General features: G+C 50.7%; 1 protein-coding gene and 1 long non-coding RNA gene across 5 annotated transcripts; both read left to right on the plus strand.

Annotated features, from left to right (window-relative positions):
- The first annotated feature begins 1,805 nt into the window (after window positions 1-1,805).
- Window positions 1,806-20,534, plus strand: C7H6orf118 (chromosome 7 C6orf118 homolog). Of its 4 annotated transcripts, none has more exons than XM_047557112.1 (10): window positions 1,806-2,445; window positions 9,599-10,263; window positions 10,980-11,102; window positions 11,845-12,069; window positions 13,113-13,237; window positions 15,039-15,097; window positions 15,592-15,773; window positions 17,399-17,452; window positions 18,239-18,300; window positions 19,560-20,534. In XM_047557112.1, exons 2-10 carry the CDS (start codon window positions 9,811-9,813, stop codon window positions 19,666-19,668), a joined length of 1,392 nt encoding a protein of 463 aa, XP_047413068.1. In that variant the 5' UTR covers window positions 1,806-2,445; window positions 9,599-9,810; the 3' UTR covers window positions 19,669-20,534. The 4 variants fall into 4 exon arrangements, 3 of the variants coding, with proteins under 3 accessions (XP_047413068.1, XP_047413066.1, XP_047413067.1); XM_047557110.1 differs by lacking the exon at window positions 1,806-2,445 and adding an exon at window positions 3,901-4,132; XM_047557111.1 differs by lacking the exon at window positions 1,806-2,445 and adding an exon at window positions 3,901-4,132 and having other exon boundaries at window positions 11,845-11,904.
- Window positions 20,535-21,020: 486 nt separating this feature from the next.
- On the plus strand, window positions 21,021-22,881 carry LOC124989683 (uncharacterized). The gene is made up of 3 exons (XR_007109603.1): window positions 21,021-21,926; window positions 22,282-22,370; window positions 22,680-22,881. It is a non-coding gene; the product is annotated as an uncharacterized LOC124989683 (long non-coding RNA).
- The last annotated feature ends 750 nt before the right edge of the window (window positions 22,882-23,631 follow it).

A 23,631-nucleotide genomic window follows, 5' to 3' on the forward strand; every position in this document is an offset into this window, starting at 1 on the left:
GTGATGGGCCAACAGTCTGGCTCCATGAGAATGTTCTAGGCCAGACTCTAAGGGAAATAACTAAACAGACTCCATTTTGCTCTAAGACTCCATGTTATGTAGGAAATAAGCTTCTCCCGTGGGAACACCCCTCCTCTGTGCCCATCATCAGTTACTTAGTGTGACATGTTTAACAATACAGAGTGACAATTCCTATGTAAAGAAAAATTGCTCTCTTTTGATCCCTATTGCTCCTAAACAATGTACCATGTGAACGGTGATTGTGTGGATGTTAGTCCATTCTTTAGTTTGTACCTAGGTAAGGGTCTTTTGACCCACTTCCCCCTCTGTCGATGATCTCATGATGTTAATGTGTAATTTCGAATCATAGCAACAGACACTTATGATTGATGTGATTTTTGGTATAAGAACCCCTACAACCCTGTGGTTGGGGCTGTTCTCCCAATAGCCATTTTTTGGGGTCATTGTGTGAGACAGTCAGCCGGCCAGCTTAATAAAAACTCTCAAATTTGGACTTCTCAGTGGTGATCAGTCTGTTCTCAAGTTGCGCCCCCAGAGTGTGAAACCGTGCTATATTTATGCACACACACAGCATGCTGTGGTTAAACTCATTCGCATTTCCCCCCATCCTGTCCCTCCTCTTACCTTCCCTGTAGCTTCCTGACATCCACCACCCCTTTTCCCCTTGTTTTGCTCTAGCTTTTCCATATGAGAGAAAACGTTTCAACTCTTGATTTTCTGAGTCTGACTTGTTTCACTTAGCAAAATGTTCTCCATTTCTATCCATTTACTGGCAAATGCCATAATTTCATTCTTTATGACTGAGTGAAACTCCATTGTGTATATGCACCACATTTTCTTACTCCAGTCATCTGCTGACAGGAATCTGGGCTGGTTCCTTAATTTGGATATTGTGACTTGCTCTGCCATAAATAATGATGTGCCTATATTCCTATAGTATACCAATTTTGTTCTTTTGAATAAATACCAAAGAGTAGGGTTGCTGGGTCATGTACTAGTTCCATTCCCAGTTTTTTGAGGGCCCTCCACACTGCTTTCCAGAGTATTTGAACTAATGTGCAGTCCCACCAGCAAGGCCTGAGTGTACTTTTCCCAACATCCTTGCCAGCATTTATTTTTTGTATTCTTGATGATCACTATTCTGACTCGAGTGAGATGAAATCTCAGACTAGTTTTGATCTGCATTTCTCTGATTGTTGGGGATATTGAACATTTTTTTCATATATTTGTTGGCCATTTGTGTTTCTTCTTTTTAGTTCTTTTACCCATTTATTGATCAGGTTATTATTCTATTTCTATCCTGTCCTGTCATGTCCTGTCCTATCCCATCCCATCCCATCCTATGCTATTTTATCCCATCCTATCCCATCCCATCCTATGCTATCCTATCCTGTCCTGTCCTGACCTGTCCTATCCCATCCCATCCCGTCCTATGCTATTTTATCCCATCCTATCCCATCCCATCCTATCCTATCCTGTCTTGTCCTGTCCTGTCCTATCCTGTCCTGTCCTATGCTATTTTATCCCATCCCATCCCATCCTATCCTATCCTATCTGTCCTGGCCTGTCCCATCCCATCCCCTCCCCTCCCATCCCCTCCCCTCCCATCCCGTCCCATCCCCTCCTATCCCGTCCTATCCCCTCCTACCCTGTCCGGTCCTGTCCCCTCCCCTCCCATCCTATCCCATTGGCCAAGCGCTTGCAGTTCTTGCGCATCCCGGACCAACCCGGCGGAGGAGGGCATGGCCACGAAGCCCCATCCGCCGGCCTCCTCCTCACGCTCCTCCTCTTTCCTTTGGCGCACACTTTCTAGACCCTGGAAACGCAGGAACGAGAGAGAGACTCTGACCCAGGACCAGGTCGCCTTTCCCACAGGAGCGGAGGCTCCGGCGGCTTTCCGGGTGCCCGGGGCGGACCCGCCTTCTCCGCGCTCCCAGCCGCCCGGCGCCCGCAGACCACCGAGCGCGGCGCAGAGGACGGCGAGCGCTGGCGAGGCCACGAAGGAGCCGCCGGGTGCGGGGAGGCGGGCGAGGCTCGGGGACACGTTCCCGCGTCCCCAAGACAGGGGACACTCAACGGCAGCGAGGCGACGGAAGCTGGCCGGATCCGCGGCGCGAGCTGGCCAGCTGATGGCCGTCTGACCGCAGGGAGCATCTCGCGCGCGGGGCCGGCAGACCAGCTTCCGCGCAGAAACCCCACGATCCAGATGCTTCCGCTTCCAACACTGGGTCTCCCCAGCAGGAGAGCCCAGGTGCGAGCCCGGCCTGGCCTCCACCTGACCGCCGGCCTTCTGATCCGGGGTGCCAGGGAGGATGACCAGTGTGACCGTGCTTGCACGCTGCAGGAGGGATGGCGACTTGGGAGACATTTAGGCCCTGAAAGCAGTTATGTTCTTTCTCATCTGAACCAGGACCGTGATTTCAGGTAAAATTATCCAAATGCTGTTTTTTTGCCAAGAAATAGGTGTGCAGGCAGCAGGGCTGAGCCCTGGAGGGGAGCCGCTCGCCTGGGCCACCGGCTTGCCTCCCAGAACCCCACGTCCTCTCTGCCCTCCTGCGGAAGGGAGGGGTGAGTACCTTTGCCTCACCTGTCTGCCACCCCGGGGCAGGAGCAGTGGGGTGAAGGGCAGCCAGCTTGCTGAAGTGCTGAGCAACTCTGAGCTCAGAAGTGGCCCTCCTTTGAAATTAGCTGAAGTGGGATGCACAAGGTCACCCCAGGCCAAAACTTGGGGGCACCCAGCAATGTGGTCTTTTCAGATCAGATTTCCAGTGGCGGGATGCCAACCCCGGGACCATGGACTGGAGAGAAAATCGGGAAACTGCTTATCTTCTCCCACAGGTTAAATTACACCTAAGGTCATGTGGCTTCATGGTTTCCAGAACATTGTCACTTAAGGTATCCGATGAGTATTAAAGGACACAAGGAGAAGCAGCTTGTGCCTGAACTGGCCCAGCGCTGCCTGATCCCACTCTCAAGCTCCGGAGCCTTACCGCTTCCTCAGGGCAGCCTAAGAGTGGGGCTGGCGTTAAAGTGACTGCTAAGAGCAAGTAGAGTCACCATCCCGCTGCGAACTAATGCTTTCAGGCTGAAAATATTTAAATGAAGTCACATGTTTAGAAGTGTGGAGAGGGGCTTTCCCTTTCCCTCCTCCACCACATGGGCTAACCTGAGGAAGAGCATGCTCCACCACGTGGGCTAACCTGAGCTAACTTTGCAGTGGAACATGGGCATTTACCACCCCCTCTCCCTGCTAACCGATCCTGGGCAAGTCGCTTCACCAAGGAACCTCAATTCCCTGCTAGGGTGTCCATGGTAATAACACCTGCTATGGTTTAGGTGTGAGGTGTCCCCCCAAAGCTCTTCTGTGAGACAGCACAGGAAGGTTCAGAGGTGAAATGACTGGGCTCTGACAGCCTTCACCCAGTACTAACTGGGTGGTACTCGTGGGCAGGTGGGTACAGGTGGAGGAGGGAGTCCCTGGGGTGTACCTTTGGGGTTTAGGTTTTGTGTGGTGAGAAGAGCTGTCTCTCTGCTTCCTGGTGCAGTGTGTGATATCCTGGCCTCTCTCCTCCACTTCTGCCGCCATGCTCTGCCTCATCCCGAACCCGATGAATGGAGTCAGCCTCCTATGGACTGAGACTTCTGACACGATGAGCCCCCAGACACACTTTTCCTTGTATTGTTCTTGTCAGGTCTTTTGGTCACAGCATCAAAAAGTTGGCTGAAACAGCACTACATAGTCACACCCTGTGGTCATGTAGTGCCTGACCCCACTCTGCACTAGAACTCTGGGTAGAGTTGGAGGGGTTGGTGCCCAAACAGCAGCCCGTCACCCCACCTATTCCAGGTTCTGGGGAAGACTTAGTGCAAGTATATTTTCAATGGTTTCATTAACAAAAAAGTCAGGCAAGCCAGCAAACACCTAGTGCCCCATTAAAGTCAGGAGCACAACCGAGGGAGGGGTGCGGGATTCCCCGCAGGCGCCCTGTGGCCAGCTACAGAGATCACGGTGGGGGCGGGGCCTGGAATGTTGATGGTTCCCTTGGTGACTCCAGGGCCTCAGAGGCCGCACTGGCGAGGGAGGCCATGGCTGAGGATTTGGAGCCAGAATGTAAGTGGACATGGAGCGCTTGTGCTTGGCTTCTGATGTTTGTCCAAAGTGTGCCTAGGAACCGTTTCTCTGAACCTGTTTTGAAAAGTTAAGCCTCTCTTGTGACTGCAGACCAGCTCCAGGATCACTGGCGTCTGGGGTTGGAGTCAGATTCAGTGATAGGTTGTCTTCTCAGATCTAGTATTGACAGGCAGAAAGACGCAGGCGAGCGGGGTGCGGTGAGCGTGTGTGCACGTGTGTGAGCGTGTGTGCACGTGTGCGGGTGTTCTGGCTCTGTCTGGGAGGTGAGGAGGAGGAGGGATGAAGGCCGACTTCTAGATGCTAATCCAGAGTGCTGGACTTCAGGACACTTCTTGTGCACATTGCCAACCTGACCACGGCCCTGTCCGTCCCATGGGGAATACCCTGCCCTCTTGTATCCCCCAAAAGCTCCTGTGAGACAATGCAAGAAGGTTTGGAGGAGAAATGATTGGGCTCCAGCCTCACCTAGTCAGTGAATTGATTCTGATGGGATTAACTGGGTGGTAACTGGAGGCGGGTGGGGTGTGGCTGGAGGAGGTGGGCATTGGGGGCGTGGCTTGGGGTATATATTTTGTATCTGGCGCGTGGAAAACCCCCACTCTGTGCTTCCTGATCAACATGTGAGCTGCTTCCCTCTGCCATGCTCTTCCGCCATGATCTCCCGCCTCACCCTGAGCCCTGAGGAGTACTCCACTCGACTGTCCAGGGCTTAGACCTCTGAAACCGTGAGCCCCAGATAAACCCTTCCTTTTCTGTAGTGGTGCCGATGGGCTCTTCCAGTCGCAGCAGCGAGAAAGCCGACTGAAGCAAGTGAGGTCAGAGGCCTCCAGGAGGGGCACCCTTGCCCTGCACACGGGGTCTTCTGAGTGGACACCCTCTCCCACCCCAGTGGTTCAGATGAAGTCCAGGGGGAGAGGAAGCTGGGTGGAGTGCGCAGCCTGAATCACACAGTATTTCAAAGGAAATGTTATTTCTTTGGGAGGCGCTGGGCAGTTTTGAAGCTCGTCGGCGGGCAGGATTGAGCGCTGCGGCAGCTGGCCCTCTGGACGTACACTCACGTTATTTAGGGTCTGTGCCCCAAGCTTACCTGAAGGGGATCGTAATGACATCTGCCTCCAGGCCTGACGTGAGGACGCTGTGTGCCCCTCACTAGCTGTGATGTCAAAAGGCACTTCCAGCCTCTGAGGTCCTTTTCCTTTAACGTTCAATAAAGAAACCCCAGCCTTCCTCCCTTAACCCTGGGAGGCTGGGAGGCCTTGCTCCCTGCCCTGGGGTGATGCACCCTGGTGGCCTTGTTGAAGCCTGCTCCTGCCGATTCCCAGTTCCACATCACTTCCCTCCGCCTCTGCCAGTGACGGCTTACAGCCCAAACATGGAAAAGCTGAGCCTGGCTTCTGCACAGGGTCCCAGTGCACTCCTTTCTTCTGCTGTTGTGACAAATTCCCTCAAATGTAGTGACTTAAAACAGTGCTGATTTATGGTCTCCATTCTGTGGTCACCGGCCTGTGTGAGCTGGCTGGGCCTCTGCTCAGGTCTCTACTGACATCACGGTACCGCAGGTGTGCTCATCTCTGGAGCCCTGGGGAAGGACCCCCCAGGCCATCCACCTTGTGACTGCCTGCTGTCCATCTCACAGGGCCCTCTGCCCAGAATCCTCCCCTCTTGTTGGAATCTCTGAAGTCCCTCCCAGTCGCTTCTCCCTGTGACTCCTGCCAGCGAAAATTCTGTGCCTTGAGGGGCTTGAGTGATTCGGACGGGCCTGCCCAGATGATCTTGGACAATCTGTTTTAAGGACCATTACCTAAACTAGTTCTGCAAAGTCCCTTGCTGTGAACCTGGAGCCTGGAGGTTGCCATTCTTCAGCCCGCAACCTGGCCGTAGAGAGCAAGTGAGGTCTGCTCGTTCTCCCGCTTCCCGGTGGACGTGTGCTCTCAGCTGTGACCCACCCTGCAGGACTGCTGCAAGTCTGTCTTCTGATGTAGGTTTTTGTGTCGTTACTTAAAATTCTACAGTGATTCCTTTCCACATTGATTAAATAAAGCAGTGGCTGTTCACTTTTTCTGAAGATTTTAATGCAAATAAAGTTCCTTCCCTGAGGATTTGTAAAAATGATTACAGATCAATGTACAAAGGCAGAGTGTGTCCGGGTCACGGTTCAAGTGCATTCTGTGGGGTTTGGGAAGGGTCAAGCAGCCCTGCACAGTTTCCTAAGGGAGCACAGGTGACAGGAGAGGCCCTACCGCCTGCTGACCCTGAGGCTCCTTGGCTCTCCTCTGGCTGGGCCTGCAAGGTCAAGGTCTTCAGAATTCTCTGAATTCTTTCCACTAACTTGTTCCCCAGGGTGTTTGCTAAATGTAGGGTGAAGGAAATAAGGATTTTCTGGAAAGAGACCATGAGCATGCTGTGGACCCCAGGCTTCACAGAGGCCAGACAGTGGCAGTGATTTGTAAGGATGGTGAATTTGAAGACCTCTTGTCTCCATCTTGACGCACAAGATGAATTTCTAAACCAAAAACCCTGTCTAAAAGTGTTAGGTGCTAAATTGTTGGAAATATTTAAGGAATCTAAACTTTACCCAAAAGCCTGTTACTGGGTTTTCCTAATCAATACACACTCGAAAGGTCTCTCTACATGTTTTCAGATCATTTGTAAAATTCCTACTTTCCGATGGGTATTTTATACTTTTGGTTTTTGCCGTCTGGGGTGTGCAAAACCCAGTCTTCAGTAAGGACAGTACTGTGATATTCAGGCCAGGACAGACCAGGCGGTAAATAGTCTAAGAACTTGTCAGACAGCAGTGGAACCTGGATTCTGCAGGTCTTCCTGCAGTCAGCCGGAAACGTGGGCCACGTGGCAAGCCGATCGTGCTGGTCAACCAGTGGAGGCTTCCAGTCCTTTCTGAAAATTTCTGGAATAAACTGAAGGGAAGATAATGGCCTGGTTTAAGCGGTCTCCCTCCCCGTTCCCACGGAGTTGATGTGGCACCTCTTCCCTGCTTCCCTGTCGCTGCCTCTGATGAACGACAGTGAAACATTGAAGCATTGCTCCCTTAATATTTTATCTGTTCATAAATGGTGTCTTTGGAGCTCCACGCTGGTCCATTGGGACTTCTCAGAAACTCCACACTGGCAGCGTTTGCACCAATATACAGCCTTGGCGGCCCTCACAGCGGGAGAGGGGACAGCGCGGGCAGGCTGGGTCCTGGCTTGGCCTTGTCCTGGAGGTGGGGGAATTTCAAAGTGCTCCACGGTCTCTTGGCTTCCTGCTGTTCACACCAGATATCACCCCCAGATCTGTGGACAAGAGGAAACGGACAGAGCTTTGGTAGTTGCCCGTATCTTGGGGAACAACTGGCCTCAAGAGACCGCACGCATCTTGTGCTCACAAAGCTCAGAGGCTGTTTCCTGAAGTGGGTGAGAGGCTGCGGGTGGGAAGTTGTGGCTGCTCAGAGACAAGGAGCCTGGCCAAGGAACATGTGCAGGGCTGGGGCAGTGTGCAGGGCTGGGGGCAGCTCCCGTGATGACCAGCTACTGGGCCTCTGTCCTATAACCACAAGGCCTTGGAGTCTGGCAACAAGAAAAATAAGCCTGGAAGTGATTTTCCCCCCAAACCTCCAAGAACTCGGATGGCCACACCTCCGTCTCGGCCCTGTGATGTTCCCATGGAGGGCCAGGCCCAGCCGCGCATTCTGCCGCAGGACTGGGAGCTCAGGTGGGGCACCGCAGACGCTGCTGTCTGCGTCATTTCTTACGCTGCAGGGAAGCCGTCGCTGCCCCTGATTTTTCTCCTGGCCTGTTTCTTCTCTTGGGTGAAAATAGGTTCCACAGTGCATCCTGACTTTACAGGCAAAGCTCTCGCCTCGACTGGGCACAGATGTGGGGTACGTGTGGCTTGGTCCCAGAAGGCACTCGCCTGCCCACTTTGCATAGGCAGTCATGGAATAGAGCAGAGGGTCGAGATGAGGCTGTTTGCAGAGGGGCTTGTGGTGGAGACGTGGTTGTAGGGATCACCTGGGCCCCCGCAGGCTCAGGTGGCCCCTGGAGGACTTGGCAGGCCTACTTACCACCCCCAGTCATTGCAGCTACGTGAACACAGAGGCCTCAGCCTTGCTGCACAAGCGAAGGTTTTCTTAGTTACGCCTTGCAGGTTCTTCAAGGTGGTGGTGTTACCGTCTGGGGTGCTGGGTTCGCTGTCTGTGTTCAGCAAAGAAGTGAAGAACGGGACACGGGATGGCCAGCAAGAGTGGGTCTGCTGACAAGAGACAGATACAGAGACTGACTTCCCCTAAGAGAAGGGGCCTGAGCTGGGAGTTGGGGGAAAGTTCCGGCCTGTTTTTTAAGGTCTCTGGAATTTCCTCCTCTCCTTGTCTCCTCCCTGTCCATGCGCTCCTCACACTGATTGGTGGCCCCTCTTACATATGGAAGTGTCTGTCTGATCAGGTCCCCCACTGTGTCCACTTTCCTCAGGCAGGAGGCTGACCTCAACAGGAGACACTCCCATGCTCCTTTGTTCTGGCCCTGCCCGACCCTCACTGGCCCTCCTGCCCTGGCTGCCGAGGTCCTTCCTGGTCCCCTCAGCATTGCTGGCTTGTGGACACCAGGCTACGCAGCATCCTAGAAAACAGCCCTCTTTCCTCATTTGGGGAAAGAACATGTTAAAGGGACGGATCTGGGCTGACTGAGGACCTGTCAGAAGGGTTTCAAGCTGTAGACCTTTAACAAGAATGGGTTCAAGGCTGGAGCGTCTACTCTGTTTCTTTACCCAAAGTGATTCCACTGGGAGATCAGTCAGCCATGTTGGGTCAGATGATTCTCCTGACTTTGCAGGGAAAGAAACTGAGGTTCAGAGAGCTGATATGCTATTTCTGCACTCACATAGTTAGGAATTGGCTAAAACCTAGGATTTCCCATGATTTCATGTCCTGGGCCTGGCTCTTGAATGGAGCTCTCCTACGGGGACAGGTAAGGAGCAGGGCCTGTGTGGAAGGAGTCAAGGGACTGTCCACAGACTTTTCTTTGTGGGATCAGGAGAAGAAAGATGAGCGGCCTGTCCCGTCACTCAGGGTGTGGTGGGGTCTGGGAGACTTTTAGGGAAAAAGCGTTTCCTGTGTGTCCCCTGGCACGTCATGTGCAGCACGTTAAGAAGAGACTTTAAGCCTCATCTTGAGGATGGTAATGAATTTTTCGGACTTTCCTTCCAGAACCTTTGCTAATATCATAAGAAATACTTTGTCACGTTAAAACACTCGGCCTTCCTCTTTGTCGGCCTCACAGGCTCTCTCTGGAGCTGCTCCTCGCAGCCTCCCGCGTCTTGATGAAGGGCTGGGGCGGGCGGAGCCTCCCTCTCCGCAGGGCCTCCTTGGGTGTGGCTGTGCCTGCTCAGCTGGCGCCGGGCCCGTTCTCAGTGCAGCTGAGCTGACACTGTGCTGCTGTCCTCCCTGAACAGTCTACCTGAAGTGGAGACACTGCAGGACCCCAGGCGTGAAGACGCTGTGCAACCTCGGGAAGCTGCTGGACAGACTGCAGAGAGACCACAAGGAGGACATCTTCCTCTACGCCTCGGGCCACCTCAATCCCAGCAAGCTCTACCGGCCGCCCGGGGCCGCCCTGCATTTCTGGCGCAATGCCCACAGGCCGCTGGGGGACCTGGCTCCGGGGATGGGAAAGCCACCCGACAGGAACGTGGAAAGGATGAAAGACGCCTTGGCTCATTTCACCATCAACACAGCTCTGCTTCCTGACGAGGCGGGGAACGCGCGACTGTTCAGGTACCTGAACCCACAGGCGCACGCGGCGCAGACTTCCAGAGAGGACCTCGCTCCCAAGAGGGCTGACGGCTCTCCCCAGGGACGCAGGAGGGAGGAGCTCAGGCTGCCCGAGATGAAGGTGCTGCGGTACCGCCAGGCGGGGTCCAGCCGCAGCTGCGCCCTGCCGGCCCCGGGCAGGGACGAGCACCAGTACACCAGCTCCTACCTGGCCGGCCTAACCAGGGCTGACGGGTACCAGAAGTTCCTGAGCTTCCAAAAGCGAGTTCTGGTGAAGCAAGATCTCCTGGAGAGTGGTTTCACAGGGGCCAAGGTGGCCACGGGCCATGAGAAGAAGCTGGAGGAGGTGAGGCGGGCAGTGCCGTCCACCCGGGGCGGCCCCGGGGCCCCTGGGCTGACTCGCCGCGGCTCATCTGCATTTCCAGGCAGAATGGGCCCCGCTGCAGGTGTGAGGGTCTCCTGGTCAGCAGATGTTAGCAGTCAGGGCAAACAGGTCACGTGTGGACTGGTGAGCTGGAGGCAGGGTCCCAACCAGAAGCGCTGGGTGCTGTGCAGCCAGATGGGATGTCAGATGCAGGACAGCAGAGGGTTCTGAGGGCCGCCACGTCCACTGTCCACCAAAGGCTGCGAGAGGCAGGAGGAGGGACCAGGGAGATGGTGGTACAGCCGTCCTGGGAACCCCAGAGGGAGCTCACGGCAGGAGGTGGACTCGGGGAGAGGGCAGGGCCAGAGGCCATGGCTGTCCACCAGTGAAGTAGCCAGGCCTGGGGGCCGGGGTCGAGGGGCTGGTGGGAAAGAGAACAGGCCCGGGTGTCGTAGGGGCAGAGAGGACCACTGAGTGCAGGCAGCAGGGGCGGCAGGAGGAGAGACGAGAGCGGACACACGGGGAAGCTGGGGCAGGGCCCTTGGTAGCTGGGGGCAGGGTGGTCCTGGTTGGCCACCAACTCCACTGAGACCAGGATCTGGGAGTAGTAGCTGTGCCCTTCTGATTCCTCAACCTGAGAAATGACTCAGAGAGGACAGAGAAGACACCCTGAAGCGGGCCACTCTGTTTGTCCCCAGAAACTCCAGAGAATATGCACGTGCTTCCCGCAACAGCTCGGCAGGCTGCAGGTCTTCGGAGAAGTGTTTGAAGATGTTTGCAGCAGTTCTTTGATATTTGGTGACATCTTGAGAGAAGTCAAGGTAGAGACATGTACATTTTCTGCATGATAACAGTGAGAACTGTGTGTGAAGTTCTGCATCCGTGGATGATCTTGCAACTCACGGGAATCCTGCCCATTCAAGTCCCGGTCTCTCCAGGGGAGGGGCGTCCCCCACAGAGACTCCAGGAAATGGGCCAGTCAAGGCCATAAGCCCCCATTAGCTCACTGCCTAAGCCCAGGTTTGTTTGGTTTTCCAAAATCTTCCTAATGAATCACAATACATGTGTGGCACGTAGACTTTTGTGATCACACAAGTGTTTCTTTACATGGAGCTTGATGCAGTGACAGATTTGCTGTGACTTCCTGATGACAGTAACCCGGGGGACCTGAGCTGAGTTGGCTTGCTTCAGGAGCAGGCTGTTCTGCGATGTCCCCAGCCATCAGGGATGCTTAGCAGTGGCAGTGTGGCGCTTGTTCTGCAGCTCACCTTGGGCTCGGGGCAGGATCTCTCTACGGTGTGAGATCATTTTTGCGTCTGCGTTGTTCTGTGGTAGCATGTTGAAGTGCTCAGTAGTTGAAACAGACGTGTCTCACAGACTGTGAGGTTTTACACGTTCTGGTGTGTGTGGTGTAGTACACTACAGGAGCATTTTGTGTGCTTTGGCTCTTGAATGATGTGGGTGGACATCCTGAACCTCTGTGTTCTGTATGCCTGTGAAGTAAGCTTCGCACTGCAGCCTGATCTCCTGACTCTGGTCCCGTGGACGTCTCTGTGTGCACAGGACGAATATGAGCTCTACATGACCATCCTCCTGCACTCGCAGCCCACGGAGCAGTACAAGGTAACGGTGGCCGCGCAGCACACCCCGGCGTCTGTTCGCTCACACTCCACCTTCACCAGTGGTAGGAAACATTCCGAACCCGAGCAGCACCACTGGTTCCTCCGCAGTTCACCACAGCCCATGCTTTTATTAGGGAAGAGCTTCATACTAGCTGAAGGGTGTTTGGTAAGGAACTTTCCTTTCGATGGACACAGCCCTGCTTACAGCCCCAAGGCCCCGGGGCACACGTACACTATTTGGGAGTATAAGGGAGCCAAGCCAGTGGCCGCCAGAGCATGGCACAGGAGTTCTGTGGGAACTCGAGGATGCGGTGCGGCCCACCTGGTCCAGCTGCAGCAAGCCCAGGGGCTCTCATCCAGCTGTGGGGGCTTCCCAGGTGGTCCCTCCAGAGTTTGGGTGAATGTGCATTGGTTCCAGCAGGAAAACATGCGATAGGAACAGCCATCACTTACCAATCCCAGAGTGTCACTCTGCAGTTCTGGTGTCTTTGGCATTTAGAGTTAGGTGAAGTTCAACTTGTCTTATAAATGGGGAGACCTGGACTCTCCCTCTGCACCTGGAAACATGGAGGCCAGTTCTGCTGTCCCACTCAGTGCACAATTGCGCCCGGGCCTTCTGTGGCTGCAGCGTCCAGCCTTTCATGCTGTGTGGAGACCAGTTTTTGTTTTTCAGGACTGAGCAAGACCTCCCATCACTGACTTGCCCACTGCTCGCTTTTCAAGGTTAAGTGGAAAATGGTCATTTGGGTCCACATCCTGGACAAATGTCCCACCAGGGCTCTCGATCTTTCCATCCCTAGAGCCTGGTGGAGTCTCTGCTGCCTGCCTTCGAGTATGGTGCTGCTTTATGCTGTGCACACGAACTGAATCACGATGGTTCCCACGGGTGGAGGGGATGCCTGGGAGCTGGTGACCGGGGACCCCAAGAGCTTCACTCAGCATGTCCTCTCCCCACACAAAGCAACCTCAGAACCCCCTGCCACTTAAAAAATTTCGTAGGGAAAGAAAACATTAAAATATGTACAACAGTGTTCACCCGAGGTCCACCTGACCAGGACATCCCCCCACCGTCCAGCTCCCTCCGCTGCTCCCACTGGACCTGGTTTAGCTGGGATTCCTGCCCTAACCTGGCATCTTGAATACACAGTGGTGTTAAAGGGGCGTCCTCCGCCCTGCGTGTGCCTCACTCTCTGTTCCTTGCCCTCCCAGACTTACCTGGCTGAAGCGAAAGCGCTGGAGAAGAGGCCTGTGCGGACGGGGGACGTTGACCAGGCCAGGGAAGAGCTGAAGAAGCTTGTGGAGGCCACCAGGGCAGCCTTGGAGCGCAACGACAAGTGAGCCTGCAGATCCGGGTCTCAGGTTGGGTGATGCTTGCTGACCAAGGTCGTAAAGCTGAGTGACTTGCGTATAGTCCCGAGCGACCCAGGTTTGCTGTGTTGTTGGGTGTGACGTGACCCATGGCCAGTGTGATTCCTGTTGCCCGGCCTGTCTCACAAGCCATCACAAGTGTTTCTGTGGCAGGAAGGTCTCATTTCTTCCCTCCTGGCGCCTGGAGACGTACTCACAGGTGTGAGGGTCGCCATCAAGACACCTCATTTTACTTGGCCTTCTCACTTTACTTGGAGAATTCTGCAACCTCTCTGCAGTCTTCCAGGGTCAAATAAGAATCAAGTGGGATCTACTGTCGGCAAAGACTTAAAAGATTAAAACAAAACCGAAATCACCAAAATGTTCTCGAGAAAACAAGCCTGCACGTAGATCTCCTTCCGCCCTTGCCTTTGCTCTGACCCATCCTGAGGCCTCTCTCACCATGTGGCTCTAAGTTCTTGCCCTTCCTGAGGGCCCCAGGGGACATAGTTGTGAGTTCCCAGTAGGCCTGTGACAGGAGCCCTCTCCATGGCCTTTGGCCGCATGCTGAAGTGCTGACCGGTGGCTAGGTGTCCCCTCACCTGAGTAGGCGAGTTAGGCTCAGGTGTGTGCCTCAGGCGAGATACAGAGGAGATGACTCAGCCAAACCCAGGAAATGTCACAAGAAGGTTGTGACTTAGAATCCCAGAGAGCAGTGAGCAACATGCTTGTGGGCCATGGAGTCACCTGGGCTTGCTGAACTGTGGGCAGAGAGGACTTTATCTGGATCCAGAGCATCACTTCAGTTGCCCACAGAGGCCTGTGTAGGGAGCCCTGGTGCAGGGTTCAGGGCTGCAGCAAAAATTCTGTGTGGTCTCAGTGACAGAGAGGAGGTCACTGTGGCACGCTTTCATGGTATGGGACAGAGAGACCAGTCAAGCAGGTCATTTCTGCTGTCCTACCAGGCATGGTGGCACATACCTGTAATCCCAGCAGCTTTGGAGGCTGAGGCAGGAGGATTGCGAGTTCAAAGCCAGCCCCAGCAAAAGCAAGGTGCTAAGCAACTCAATGAGACCTGTCTCTAAATAAAATACAAAGTAGGGCTAGGGATGTGGCTCAGTGGCTGAGTGCCCCTGAGTTCAGTCCCTGTCTCCCCCCCCCCCAAAAAAAAAAAAAGAAAATATAGGAGGTGGGCACGGGGAGTCTGGGAGGAGCTGGAGAACTGGAGGCTGTGTCAAGGCTGAACCAGCTGCTGCTCTGGTGACTGAGAAACTTCGCACCAAGAAGAAAGTACAAAGACACCTGAAGTCTTTTTTCTTCTTTTTAAACAAATCTTTATGTCTATTTTTATTTCAGAGATAATGGAATTTTAACTGTGTCTGTGGGATGTGATCATCATGCAAAACGGGATGTCTGTTCCTGCATCAGTAGGAGCTTCCCTTGATTCGCTGTCTGCCTCACAGTGTAAAATGCTAGTTGTCTTATATTTTGCCTTCTTTCTTTTTGGCAATCACAGGATAACATCAAACTCCAGAAACAATCGCGTATTAAAATGACCAGTTTTAATGCTTTACGTGGTCCTGGTGAGAAGGCCATCTTTTACTTGGTCACCTTGGTCAGCTTGGGATTACACTTTATAAACACTTTACATTCCCTTTTGTGTTGGAAAGTGAGATGATACAATTTTATTTCTCAGTAGAAAGAAGCCTTGTGGTATAAAATAGCTAAAAGAAACAAAGTAAAAATGAGGCGCTCATACCTCACCGCTTTTTTATTACCAATTTGTAGACTCAGAGACGAATTAGAGGTGGAGAGCAAGCTGCTTCAGTGCGCTAAGGAAAGAGCAGGCAAGTGCGGGTTCCCACCCGGGTCCTCCCTTCTGTTGAGCCTGCCCACACTCCACTTGGCCAGCTTGTGACCAGCTGGTGTCCAGTCCCTGGCCCCTCCCCAGCCTCCCCAGGGATGTTCCCTCAGGTCTCCCTACTGCCCTCTGCTCCCTGGTCTTGCTGTCTGTCATCTCCTGCTGGCCCACACCATCAGAAGGCAAACCCTGGAAGAGTCCATGGGTGATCATTTACCCCTGAACCTTACACCTAGGGCAAACCAGTGTCTGCAAACAAGGTGGTCAATAAATACTTATTAATTCTGTGAATGAAGTAAAGCAGGAATAAAGGGAGGCATACCTCATTTTTAGAGCAGATTATTTTTATTGGCCTGCTTGGTATTTGAGGTACCTCATAGGTATATATGATGTACATCATATTGTTAATGGTACACAGTACTATTAATGGAAGTTAGATATTAAACACAATAATAGTTTGCCTTCAAAATATATTTCCAGAAGCAGCTGAGAAGAAAGTAATCGATGAGGAACAACTTACTCTTACGGAGAAGGTTGAAATTCAGAGATGTGAAATACTCAAGAAATGGGATGAACTTCAAGCCCTTGAAAAGCAAATTAAAACGACGCTGGTGCACACCGGAATGTCCAACATTACTGAGAATAAGCTTAAAAGCATAGAGGTATGCAGTTTATCTGCTTAAATATTTGCATTGTTCTTTTGCTTAAAGACCTTGATGAATGCAATTTGATTCTGTCATAGGGTAAAAATACAGTCAAATTTGGCCCAAATGTATTTTTATTTCAAAGGGTTTGTGGCAAACAATTAGAATAATTAAGAACTAACTGAAACAAAAGCAAAGGTGATTAAAAAGTCATAGAGCTATCAATGACCAATACCTGCAGAATCTGTGCAGAAATTGTGCAGTCTGATCAATACACCCTCTCTCTGTAGAAGTTATAAGTGATGTGTAATTATCTTTTTTCCTCTTGTGGCTATATAGTCACATATATTTTCCCAGCACTATTTTTTTAATCTGAGTAATTAGAATTGTACTGTGTGCAGCAGGTGGTGGTGATCTAAACTAGTCTGAGTTCTTAACTGATCATCATCTTGCCTCACTGCCGTGATTGCTAATCCTTTCCAACATGTTGGCTATCAACATGTTGATAACTCCCATCCATCATTTTTCACAATTATCTTGGATGCTCTCATTCACAGTACTGATTTTTCAAGTTCTAGTAATAAGACTCTGGTATTCTGATTGTGCTTACAATGAATTTAAAAATCCGCTTGGGAGAAAGTGATAGTTTCACAATATTAATATTCTTATCCAGGATCATTTTAACTTCATTTCATTTATTTCTGTGTCTTGGTCTTAAATAATTATTATATTTACTCACATGAATTTATAGGACCTGTTGCTACTATAATTGGAAATGTAAAAATGTTTCATGTTACACTTGGTGATCTGTTGTTGCTGGTGCACGTGTTAATTACCAATACAAGCCTGCCTTGGAGATGTTGTGGATTTGGTTCTAGATTCCCACATGAAGCTATTATCATAATAAACTGATGACATGAATTTTTGATTTCCCAGGGTATATAAAGGTTATGCTCATGCTATATTGTATGTATATTAAATGTATAGCAGCAGCATTCTCTCTGTAAAATATGGACCTTAATTTAAAAATACTTTATTGCTAAAAAGTGCTAACAATTATCTGAGCTGTTGGAAAAATGGTACCAATGAACTTGATTGGCACAGTGTTGTCATAAGCCATCCATTTCTATCAATTTGTAAATAAAAAATGGAATATTGATGCAACAATAAAGTGAAGCACTAAAATGAGGTATGTCTGTATTTGCATATACTTTTTTCTTTTTTAAATTATTGTAAACTGGGCAGGGTTTTTTAAGTTTCTGAGACTGGACTTGAACTTACTATCCTCCTGTCTCAGCCTTCAGACTTGCTGGGATTGTAGGCATGAGTCACCACGTCCAGCTTGTATTTGTATTTTCATACAGCCACTGAAAAGTGAGGAACTTTTCTATTCTGGAATTTCCCTGAGTTTTTTAATTTTTTGAAGTATTAGTCCCATCTCTTCTGGTTTTTAAACTAGAGGGCCGGGATCCTTTTCCTTACCTCTTGTCCTTCATTTTATTTTTTGTTTATTTCTATGTTTTTAAGTATTGTGCTTGAGTACTCTTGAAATTATAATGACACCATTTACATGATATTTTTTATTCCATAAATAGAGAAAAATAATTAACCAGTGTCTTGCTTTTAAACCCTTTCTCCTTCAGAATGAAGCTATAAAATTGGAAACATCAAATAGGATTCTAAAGAAGAAATTGGAAGTAAGTTTTCTTGTCTACCTGAATCAGTGTGATCAGTAGAAGTGCTTCCTAAAGTGCCTGCTTGCCCTGTGTCATGGACAAACAATGCACACCTTCTTCCTCTAAATGACAGCTTCCTGTGATGCTCCCAATATCTGACTGTGCAGACATTTCTTAAAATAGATAGGTGTAAGCTGATGTATAAATGAAAACCTAGCATTAAGGATTTTGTTTTAATTTTTTTAATTTAAAAATTTTTTTACTTAAAAAAATTTTTTTGTACATGTAATCGGGTAATGTCCTTCTCATTCTACCGTCCTTCCCATCCCCACCACCCAGCCCCCCCACACTCCCCTCTGCAAAATCCGGTTCTCGTTCTTCCCTACCCACCCCAGCACTGACTTTGAACAGTCGAATGTGCTGATCATGAAGTTCTCTCTGACCCACCCACACTTTACGTTCAACGTGAGGCGTTTATTTGGTGACAAGGAATCTCAGGCACTGGCCCAGGACTGGGCCGTTGCTCAGTGGTAGGCATCTGCCTTGCATTTGGAAGGCCCTGGGTTCCACTCCCAGGAAGACACACACACACACACACACACACACACACACATGCACGCTCCTGCAGAATACATGCTCACGATCTGTAGCTTAACATGCCATAGATCTGTGCCTACTACATGTGCGGTTGCCTGTACTGAGCACAGTACGGATCCGTATGCCACACCTGATTCCAGAAATGCTGATTTATTTGGATTCGATTTCATGGTCATCATACATGACCACAGGATTTTAAATTCTCTGTAGGCCAATGAAAACCATGTGAAGCAGATCATGAGGAAGAGTAAGATCAGTGAGGAGGAGCAGCAGTAAGTATATTGTCCTGAAAGAACTGTAGCTATGTCCTGCTGTCCCCAAACATCACCAAGGCTTGGAACTGGAACAGAGTAGGCAGGGCCTGGTGCACACTCAGGAATGCCAGCTTCTACGCGTGATGGCCTTTCCTGCTGAACAGTGCTTAGTCCCAGATTTAAACCTCAATACGTACGGATTATTTTGCAATGTTGAAATTAGTTCATTAGAGCTGAAGAGTGGGCGTGGATCCTCGTGGGAGGGACCAGGAAAACAGGGGTGCATGTGGCTATGAATGTCTTTCTTTTTTAAAATTACATGGCTATTTGTGTAAAACCCTGTGTATAGATCACTTTGAAATCTCGATTTCAAATTCATGGCCGATTTATCGGCCTGCTATGTAGGCAAGACTTGCTTCACATGCTACCCCTTTCAGAGTTGGTGCTGCATTTCAACCCCGGGACTCGGTACAGTTGCAAGCAGCAGAAAACCCTGCAGGTGTACAGCTGGGAAGGCTGGTTTGTACGAGCAGGGAAGTCACCGTTAGGTTCAGTGGTGGCATCCAGGAGCTAGGGGTGCGCAGTCCCTTCCTGAGACCTCCCCCAGGTCTCAGTATGGCTGTCTTCAGGGATTAGGTGCATGATCCAAAGAGCAAGGAAGGGGATGAGGAGGACACATAACCAAGAGCCCCTCATACAGGGCCTCTCAGCTGAACTGAGGGGACAGCGGTTTTCAGTGACCCACCAGCACCTCAGTGGCCAGCTCCATGGCCCATTGCCCCCCTTAGCTGGAAAGGAGACCAGAAACAGAGCTCTCCACTCTCCCACTAGAGACAGAGAAACCCAGGAGAGAAGGGTGCTGGAGTGGGAGCCAGGCTTCGTGGCTGCCCTTCCTCCTGTTATGCTGGGTGCTGTGGAACTCAGGGTGACGAGGGTACGAACGCGGCCCCGGGCAGCTCCTGGCACAGCTCTGGCAATGGGAACGAACGTGCCTGCAGGTTGTGCACAGTCTTGGTGGTAGATCTGTCACTGTGTCACCCTGCCCTCCATCTGGGAGACACTGTGTGTTGGGGGGAGGAGGGGCCTCCAAACAGAGCAGGGCTTCCTTGTGTCCAGTCCCCAAGCTCTGCGTGAATATCCTTCAGTCAAAAGCAGATGATTGCAAAGTCTCTGTCTTCAGATTAACGTTCCCTAAAATAGAAGTTTATTTGAAATGTTCTTTCTTCCTTAATGCATATTTTTCTAATCTATTATATTCACTTCTTATGTATTTTAAGGAAACTTTGGGAATTTATTAAAGAATATGTGAAATTAGAAGAAACAGAAAATAACTCTCAGGCAACTGGAGAAATGCCCCATGAAAATGCAGAAGTGTCATGTGGATAGCCTGGATGTTTGCAGATAGAGAAATCAAGACGCATTCCATTTTGTCCACCTTACCCCTAATAAATTGATGTGTTATAAGTGTCCTCATCAAGGTGTGGATAAATGCACGTGCACATAGGGTCAGGGTCGTTGTAGTTCATGCGCATGCGCCTAACAATACTAGTTCTCAGAGGATTTCCTGCTTTTACTTAATAACTTTCCACTGGAGGAAATACTTCTGAATATTTATTAGGGATAAAAAATTTTGCTCTGCTGAAGTAGGGATTGAGTTTGTTTATCTGCCAACAGTTTTGTTTCACGTCACGCAGTGCAGTAGTGCTCTAACTGATACCCCTTTCATTCAATAACCCGTGTGGATTGGAAGCGATCGCTGATCTGCAGACGTCAGGACTTCTCTTGAGAGCTGGCACACACGCATCTCAGCTGGCTGGACCCTCAGCGGCACCCTGGGACTCGGGGTTGTTTCTCCCCTCTTTGCCTTTGATATCATCTAACTTCTAGGGCTGGATGTGAATTGGATTCCCTTGGACAACCATCCAGGTGGCGATTTAGAAGTTCAGATGTAAGTGGGTGCAATGTGAATATGAGGACTTCAGTCCTTAACCTGGCACAGGAGAGGAGAGAGAGGGAGAGAGAGAGGGAGGAGGAGGGAGCAAGGCTTGCTGGGAGGCTGTGCTGCCAGGGTCCTCTGAGAGCCACTGGCTTCTCTGGTCATGACTTATCTCTGCTTTCAAATGTAAATCGGTGGCAACTACTTAAAGTTTTAGCCATACACAGAAATCAGCTGGGCTTTATTAGCGTTGTTGAGTTATCTACATTCCAGTTATGTTCTGTTGATTATTGAGTCCACTCGGATCCTGCTAAGTAGGTTACTCCTCATTACACGGGGCGGGTGGGGGGGTCTTACAGACCCGTGAGTGTGAGGCAGTGAGTCAATCTCCTACAGTGCCTGGTAAGTGACAGGGCTGGAGGGAGCCCAGGCCTGGTTGACGCCCCTCCTGAGCTCTTGGGGCCTCATCATGTGGAGTCATTCACAGGAATTTCAGCGGAGAGATGTGGGAATGAATTCAGGCATCTTCAAAGAATGGCAGAGAGACCCTGAGAACTGAAGACAGACAAAGGTGAGTGGCTGTCTTGCCGAACTGAGGCCACTGGCTCAGGAGGTACAGGGAGTCTTCAGAGTGGAAGTGAAGAGCTGGGTGAGGAGGCAGGGGCTCTGGGGGTCCCTGTTCAGGGACTCTGGGCACCCCGTTCTGAGTGGGTCTGTGGTGGGTGAGGAGACTGGGAAGTGCCTTTTGTGGGATTGGCCATTATTCCGGCTGATGACACAAAACAACAACAGCAATGCTGTTTTCGAGGAGATGACAGGTGGGTTATGATAAGGCTTTGTCAAGGTCAGAGCCCGTGTGGGCATCGGGTCTGCGCTCCCGAGGATGCAAAATTCTTCTTTTTAGAGCAGATGAGGATCCTCCCATCCATTCTGTTACCAAAGAAACTACCATTCTGTCAGCATTTGGTATACTTCAGAGACTTTGCCAGTTGTAAGGAGGACAGAAATTAATAACGTTTGTACAGAATGGAGAGAAGAGCAAAGAAAGCCTAATAAAACCAAGTGCGTGCTGGGGTGTGGGTGGGGCAGATCCTACATTTGCTGGACCAGGTGTAAATGATGAGAGTTTTGGAAAAGGGCCTGGACCAGTGTATCTTTAAAAGAGATCTTGGACATGGGACTGATGTCCTGACTGGATGTGAGTCCATAGGGGTAAAGGGACTGTTCTCTGAAGTCAGGAAGTGAGTAAAGGGCATCGTTTCCCTGGCTCCTTGCATTTGAGCAGGACCACGTGACTTTGGGTCAATGTCAGGTGCTGGTGATTGTGCACCACAGGAAACAGGTGAACTCTGGGAAGACTGGCCAATTTGTAAAAGGAAACAAAAGGGAATAAGGAGTCTACTGTGGATGAAAATCTGACCTTTAATCCACACATTTCAGAGATGAGACTTTAGAGAACCCCTAATCTGATTCAGGTTCTGAAAGTGAAGGGGAGATCCAAGCACGGCCTTTCCACCCAAGCTCCGTATCCTTGAGGAAAGCATCTTGGAGTGGAGACTGAGGAGGGGCCGTGGGAACAAGATGGCAAAGACGTAGTTCTAGGAGCAACACGGAGTCCTCTGTGGACGCCTGGCCTGCCTGGAAGCAGACACTCCGCGAGCCTCCTGAGTTTGAGGGAGTTCCCCGTCAGTGAAACCAGGACCCTCAGGTAGGAAAACCCATGACTGCAAACCCCGAAACGGTGTGGCTTCCTGACCACCCAAGGAGAGGGGACAAAAGGAAGCTGAGGAATCCCCCAAGGGGCATATTTACCAAAGCCCCTGTGCACATGTCCAGGGAGGAAGGTCAACAAGGGTCAACCAGGGACAAGGACGATGAGAGAGCTCCCTCCAGGGAGCAGGAGCAAGACTGGGCTCAGAGCAAACATCTGCTTCTCGGTTGGGCCCTCGGTAGTGTCTTCCCTGAAGAGTTTGAGATCTCGGTGCTGAGGACGCTGTGTGCATCCTGTTTTTCTCTTTATGTATGAAAATTTGTGAGCTCACTGCAAGTATCTTGGTTCGCAGTGTATCTTTCAGAGATCTTGGACATGGGACTGATGTCCTACTGGATGCGAGTCCATAGGGGTGAAGGGACCGTTTTCTGAAGACAGGAAGTGAGTAAAGGGCATCGTTTACCAGGGGTGTGGCCCATGAAGCCCTCCTGCGGGGATGGTGGAGGTCTCATGGTGCCAGTGATGAGGCCAGAGGACTTTGAGTCCCTGTCCACCGGCTCTTGAGCAGAGCCTGCACGGTGGGTAGCATGCGGGCTTTATCACCCAGGCCACTGGTTGTGAGGGTCGACCAATTTCTGCAGCACAGCGTGGTGTCACCTGAACTGCTATAAACATTTACCCTAAAGAAACTCACGTGCATCTGCAGAATATCCTCTTTCTCATCCACTCCATTCTCTACTTGTCCATCAGCGCTGCATCAGCTAAATGCCTGGGTGCCGATGCTCACTGTGTGACTGTGACTTGCCGTCCCTGAGTTGGGCTGGAACCTCCTGGAGGTCAAATCTGTGATGACTGCAAAGAAATTGGAGCTACAGAGTTGGCACAGATAAATCTCTGAACCGTAATTTTGGAAGAGAAAAGGTTTAAAGAGAATGCATACATTGCAGCACCACTGATCTAAGTATAAAACTAATCAGTTCATATAATTAAGCTAACACTGGCCTGAGGCCTGCTCGCCACGCCTAGGATGTGACTAGTGTAGGGAAGAGGGCAGGGAGGAAAGAGGGGAAGGGGGTGGGCTACCTTTAGATTTCAAAATCATGTTTAATTTCTTTAAATACCGAAGGAAATATGCCAAGAGATTAATGTGTGTTTAATCCTGACGGTGAATTCGTGGGCTCGTAGATGTTTGCTATATTACTTTCCATACCCTGTGCAAGGCTGCAGATGCATGTTCTTGCTGCATGAACTTATCCAGTTCTCACATGACCTCATGTGGTAGGCTACAGTAACTGCTCTTCTTTTATAGAGGAAAACTGCTTATTTTAAATGTTTCACATTTTCAATCTGCTGTAGTTTACATACTGAAGGAGGCTCCGGTGTAACCATTTGTAAGTGCTATAAGAGAGTACAAAGGCATTCTGGAAGGATTCTTTAACCATACCCAAAGGGGAGCCGGTCAGAGAGGAGGAACCACCTCTGAGTGGTGGGAAATGGTGGGAATGGTGTTTCCAGGCAGGGGCCGCGTGAGAGATGGAGCCGTCCGCTAGGACAGTGATGAGGGGGCATCAATGGTGATCACTAGGGTTGGATCTCAAATGTCCCCCTTGAAACTCCTGTGTTGAGAACATGGTCCCCACGCAGCAAGGTTCAGAGGTGGACTTTTAGGCAATGATTGGATCACAAGGGCTCTGATTCATCT

The sequence above is a fragment of the Sciurus carolinensis genome, chromosome 7 (genome assembly GCF_902686445.1).
Source record: "Sciurus carolinensis chromosome 7, mSciCar1.2, whole genome shotgun sequence".
NCBI lineage: Eukaryota > Metazoa > Chordata > Mammalia > Rodentia > Sciuridae > Sciurus > Sciurus carolinensis.

Excerpts from the sequence above, each read along its gene's own strand:
- C7H6orf118 (XM_047557110.1), top strand. The coding sequence starts at position 4,108 with ATGGCTGAGGATTTGGAGCCAGAAT. Across the intron at positions 10,264-10,979 it reads ATGAGAAGAAGCTGGAGGAG|AAACTCCAGAGAATATGCAC; the intron begins GTGAGGCGGGCA and ends GTTTGTCCCCAG. Across the intron at positions 17,453-18,238 it reads TTCTAAAGAAGAAATTGGAA|GCCAATGAAAACCATGTGAA; the intron begins GTAAGTTTTCTT and ends AATTCTCTGTAG.